This window comes from Nanorana parkeri, unplaced genomic scaffold (assembly GCF_000935625.1).
Source record: "Nanorana parkeri isolate BGI_ZX_2015 unplaced genomic scaffold, ASM93562v1 scaffold4519, whole genome shotgun sequence".
Taxonomy (NCBI): domain Eukaryota; kingdom Metazoa; phylum Chordata; class Amphibia; order Anura; family Dicroglossidae; genus Nanorana; species Nanorana parkeri.
In genome coordinates, this window is record NW_017310781.1 from 4,425 (window position 1) to 10,359 (window position 5,935).

At 49.8% G+C, this 5,935-nt stretch overlaps 1 protein-coding gene across 1 annotated transcript; it reads right to left on the bottom strand.

Moving 5' to 3' along the window:
• Positions 1-440: 440 nt before the first annotated feature.
• Positions 441-2,389, bottom strand: LOC108803941 (phospholipid scramblase 1-like). The gene is made up of 3 exons (XM_018575725.1): positions 2,378-2,389; positions 695-856; positions 441-599 (listed from the first exon to the last, which is right to left on the bottom strand). The coding sequence occupies exons 1-3, from the start codon at positions 2,387-2,389 to the stop codon at positions 441-443; spliced, it is 333 nt and encodes a 110-aa protein (XP_018431227.1).
• Between the last annotated feature and the right edge of the window lie 3,546 nt (positions 2,390-5,935).

The window sequence follows — 5,935 nt, forward strand, 5'->3', positions numbered from 1 at the left end:
CCCTCTACACAGATGAACCCCCCTCTACACAGAGGTCCCCCTCTCTGAAGGTAGCCGGAAAGATTTCATTGACATATCAGAACCAAGGAGTCCTCAATCCATACGTAGCCAGAGGCAGACTTGTAAGGGCACAGAGAGAAGGAGACTTCAATACATGGGGTGGCACTTTATGGGGACACAAATAGATCAGGTGGTGCTCCATATAGGACATATATAGAAGAGGCAACACCAAAACAGGCCACAAGGGTGAAGAGCACACATTATCGGGGCACGTGATTTTGCCACACCCCTTTAAGCCTTACCCAGTTAGCTCCACCCACTTTTGTACACTCACTTCCTTCTTTCATCCCAATTTCTAAAGGGATATGACCAAAATGTGTGCTGCAGATTTAATCATAGAGCAGGAGGTACAGCTGACCTGGGGGCAGCCACTGGCCCCATCATGTGGGTAATGATATCGGCACACTCACCAGGTACATGGCGGCACCCAAGAGAACAGCTTTTAACGTCACCTCCAGATCCAGCGGGAACGAGATGTTACTATAACCGCTCGCCATACGAATTACGCCAACAACGTGCTGCTCATCCAGAGACTTAATCTGACAAGGAGACAGAAAGGTCACCCAAAATGGGGCGGAACTGGGTGATACCACACACCCACCTCCTCAACACTGTGCAAGAGCTCCTGTGTTACCTCGAAGGTGGCGTTTCCAAAAATGCTGGTCTGTAAGCTCGGCCCCAGGATGAGCAGAACCGCCTGTTGGTTGGCATTCATGACGGACAGGTGGGTCACCAAGTTGTTCCAATGGAGTTTCACTGATCCAATTGGACTCGCAGGGGGACACTGAACCTCCACCTGTAATAAGAGAGAGACACACACACACATATCACCTACTTCCCACATCTCACATTTACATACACTGCATGGTCAAAGGTTCATGGACACCACATCATAACACCTACATAAGTACAAAACCATAGCCATTAACTTGGATTGGTCCCGCCCCTTCCCCCTGGCTATAATATCCTCCACTATTCTTTAAAGCAGGGGCCTCAGACCTCCGGCCCTCCAGCTGTGGTGTAACTACAAATCCCATGAGGCATTGCAAGATTCTCACAGCCACAAGACTTTGGAGGGCGTCTGCGGGAATTAGTGTCCATTCGCAAGCTCAGATACTGATGTTGGATGAGAAGACCCGGGCTCACAATTGGTGTCCCAATTCATCCCAGAGGTGATCAGTAGGGTTGAGGTCGGGGCTCTGTGAAGGATGCTCAGGTTCCTCCACCAACCTGGTCACACCGTGTCTCTATGGAGCTTTGTACACGGGGGACAGTCATGGGGCGAGCAGAAAAGGGTCTTCACCAAACTGTGACCACAAGGCTGGAGGAGCCCAATTGTCTACAATGTCTTTGTATGATGGAGGATCACCAGAGTCCCGGATGGGAGTCTACATTCTTTCCACCATTTAGTGTATTAGACATACTGTCAGGAACCGGATCTGAACCCGGGACCTCTTCTGTAGCTGGCGGTGGTTCTACCTGCTGAGCCACCTTAGAACCTTGGATAGCTCCTTGCCTGATCTCCTGTGTAATCCTCAGGTAAACCCAGTTTCTGCAGAACTCTGAACTCCTTGCTCCTCCCTTTAACCTATTTTAGCCACGCCTCTGCACTTCCTGTTTGCCAGATTATTGTGCTCCTGCCAATATCTTGCTTCCTGCTCCCTCTGTGCTACAATCTACTCATACGGCTACCCGTGTGCCGACCTTTGTCTGCTGATTCACCGACTACTCTCACCATCTCCTCCTACATACCTGATACCTCTGGCTGCTGACCTCGGCTTGTTCTCTGACTACGCTTCTGCCTGCTCCTATACCACTACCCGCTGCTTGTGTACCGAACCCGGCCTGTTGTACCACCAATTAGCCTGCTGCTTCAGCTACTGGACTCCGAGCCTGATCCCGGATCGTGACACATACAGGAAGGACTTCTTGCGTCCTCTGCTTAGTTCTTGGAAGCAGAGGACTAGAAATTAGAGTATGTGGATTGTGGCCAGGTGTGTGTGCACTTAAAATAAGCCATCAATGTCAGACCACGCCTACTTATCCAGGTCCCCACCCCCGCAGGGCAGAGTCTACCACTGTGCTGCATGAAGTTGGGCCCTCGCTGCTTCTGGTGGGCCCCAGGTATCCCATCAAACAATGACCCCACCTCCACCTGTGACACCAGGACCAATCACATCACACCTCCTTCGCACAGTCAAACACTTTGTGAGGGATTTATACCCTGGTACCGTGTACAGGTAATCGGAAGTCCCGGGGGCCCCCACAGAACCCCCCAAAAAAATGCTAATTACCTGGCTGTCTCTGTCTCCAATACTCTCAGAATCATTGAGCAAGCATGCCGGAATTAATTCCTGATCCACCTACTTATGTCAGGTCACTGAGAATACCGAAGCCAGGAAATCAGCATTACAGCCTCGGCATTTTCAGGTCAGAATTGTCGGGTGTGAATCGAATGTATTGTGATTTAGCAGATGATTTTCTTTTCATTATTAATTATGGTCATGATAAGGAAATCCAATCTATATACATTGTTATTATGACATATTAGCATCTTGTGTTCTTCTATTGTCCCAGCAGGTGGCGCTGTCATCCACTTTAATGCTAATGAAGATCTACACTGCAGGATGACATTTAGGGGGGTTATTCACCATGGAGCTGAAGGCAGCCGAGCGAATAACCGAGCCGAAGCGACGTTCGGTTATTCACTTCAGCCCTGTACGGCTGATTTCAGCTCTGCGCGTTCAGCTAAGCCAAAGTGCAGAAGGAGTTTGACTCAGCCGATCCAACATCTGGATCGGCCGAGCCGAAGCTCAGGCAGCTCACTAGCTGCCTCATATATTCTCATATATCCTCATAGGGGCTGAACAGCATTGAGTGAATAGCGGCATTCGGCTCGGCTCCGAGCAGAATAGAAAAAACATAAATTAATTGGGGAAAAAAAGATTATTTTAAGAAATTAAAAAAAATAGCAAAATTAAAAGAAAAATTAGGAAAATAATAAAAATGTTTAAAGAAAAGAAAAAATAAATAAAAAAGACACACGCCGACCCAACCGCACGCGACGAACTCCCGCTGCATAATGTCGAATCTGACAGATGGCGGCAAAATATAAACAATTGGGCGGAGATAGCGGTGGCATCACCGCTAGCTCCGCCCAACTGTTTACTATTGGCCGGCACGTGCCAGAGTCTTCCAGCAGGCCCCGGGCAATAAATAGCGACTGGGAGGAGCCGACCGTGACGTCACGGCCGGCTCCGCCCAGTTGTTATCGTTGAATGACAGATCAGCGTCCACCCAGGTCATTTGGGGACGCTGATCTGTCATTACAACTGGGCGGAGCCAGCTGTGAGATAGAAGTGAGCCGTGGGGTCAGCCGAAGCTACGACTGGGTCCTTCGGCTCCTTAGTGAATAACCCCCTTAGTTTGCTCTGCATATAATAAACAATTCACTTTGTTTGTTGATTCAGATCCTATTTTCACTCTTTTGGATGCTGTTCTCCTGCAGTGTCTTTCAGCTACTTCCTGTCTACATGCTCTCCCTCCAGCGTCGGCAGCCCATCATTGCTCTGGACCGGCTTTCTGATTGTGACAACGGTGGACCGTGCCTGTGTAATGTGCGTCAGCTTGGTCCCCGGTAGTCTCCATCAGAGGAGCATATGAAAGATGAATATATACTGTGTATATATATGTATAACCAGGTCTTATATTACAGGAATCTTGAAAAATAGTGCTAGGTCTTACTTTCGGGGTAGGTCTTATTTTCGGGGAAACAGGGTATATCATCATCAGAGCTGAGGGACATCATCACTTTGTAATATGTATTTAAACCCTCAGAACTCCTTTTAATATCCAAACTATCCAGAAAGGCCAGACGGATAATCACCTCGATCGGCCTTTTTCAACCTTTCCACCCTAGAGGAACCCTTGAAATAATCTACAGGCCTCGTGGGGAACTTCTGCTAAAGCCAATTCTTTGGGGGTCAGTGGGAAAAATACCCCTTAGGTTGGTGGCGGTGGGAAGAATGGCGCCCTTACAGACTGGAACTACGGAGGCACCATCAGATGGGAGGTCAATCAGCCGCGGCTCAAGGAAGCCCCCCAGCTCAACCTCTGGAGGAACTCTGGGATCCACGGGAACCCTGGCTGAGAATGGCTGCTCTAGATGAAGACATGGACGGACGGAGGATGGTTCCGTGTCAACTGGCAACTCAGATAATCAGATTTCTGATAAAAATAAAGGGGATTTTCTTACATTTTTCCCGAACGGTTAAGTGGTTAATCTGAAACAAAAGATTCCAATATTAGCTGATGGTCTCTTCCGGTCAAACCATTCATCAACGTTACATGGGTGGGTGAGATGAGGACTGACACATACAGGACAGAGAGAAGGACACGGGACAAGGAGAACATCAACATAAGGGATGTGTTTGAGGATAATGGATTCCAACCAATGCTGACCACATTCCATCACCAGCAACTTCATACTGCTCCTCCCACCTCTATTGCCTGATAGGGACAGGTATTGTACAGCAGACATTGTGGATCTTTAATGGTTCAGTCATTGGACCAGGCATAACATCAGTGCAAAGTTCAGCATTCAAACATTCGCATTGATGGTCATTAGTCAGCACTGCCACCTACTCTTCTGCAGAGCACATCTGCCCTAATCAGGAGGGACAATGTAGACTGCTGGACATTCAGCCTGATCAAAGGTTTATCTGCTCATACCCTGGACAGAGGTCTGTCGGTCTGTCTCTTGTCTTTTTTATGCTTTGGATTACTCCTTGAAATTTTTGGACCACATTTGTATTGTCCGTGCTGAACCTGATTGTTGGTCCGTTACCTCCGCCACTGTCAGTCCTTACTCTGTGTTTACCTGTCACTATCCTGCACCGGTTTGTCTGCGCCTGATTTCACCACCAGCCTGATGACTTTTTGCTGTTTCCTCTGACCATCTTTGCATTGCTCTATTGTCTGTCCTGCTTGTTAGTTGGCTGTAGACCCTGGTAATGCTGCGGGTCCACCAAACTCCATGACAATTTGAATGAGCGTTTATTTCCTATGAGACCTTCACACCGGTTATATTTTTACCGTGCAGTAGCAAAATGCACTATGGTGCCAGATCATTAAAGGAGAACTATGAGGCAGGTGAGTTTCCCTCAGCCTCGTAATCTGAGCCGACCTGTGACAATGAGGCTGTCACAGGCCGGCTCAGTAGATCGGGAACACATACCGTCGCTCGCTCACTTCTCGATCTATCCCTGCAGAGAGCCGTGACTGTCACTCAGCGCTCCCTGCAGGGATTCCCCCCTCCCCTGTCAGATCCTGCAGTGCTGGCGGCACAGGCAGTGGAGGGGGGCGGGTACAGCCAGGGGCGTCCCGAGGCTGGGTGACACCCGGAGCAGTAACCGAGTGTCACCACGTCGAGACGTCACTGCGCATGCGCTTGACGTCATCGCGCACGCGCGGCAGTATTCTGATACCTGCCGGCGGCCATCTTGGTGATGGACGCCGGCAGAGAGAGGAGGGGACAGTCACCCGGCGGGATAAGGTATGCCGCCGGGTCCCCTCCTCTCTCCTGATACTGTCGGGCGTTCGGTCCATGACCGAGCACCTGACTTTTCAGAGGGGGGGTGACACCAAAATGACTGTGAGTCATTTTGGTGTCACCCCTCCAATGGTGTCACAAGGGTGCGGGCCGCACCCCCCTTGTGACGCCACTGGGTACAGCTGGCTCTGCCTCTAGATAGGCAGAGCCAGCTGTCACTCACGCAGCTGGGCGGATACAGACACAATTGTCGGGTACAGCTGCGGTGTCTCAGTATACCGCGAGCTGTAGCTCCCTATATACTGAGCTTAGGGTGACGGGAGG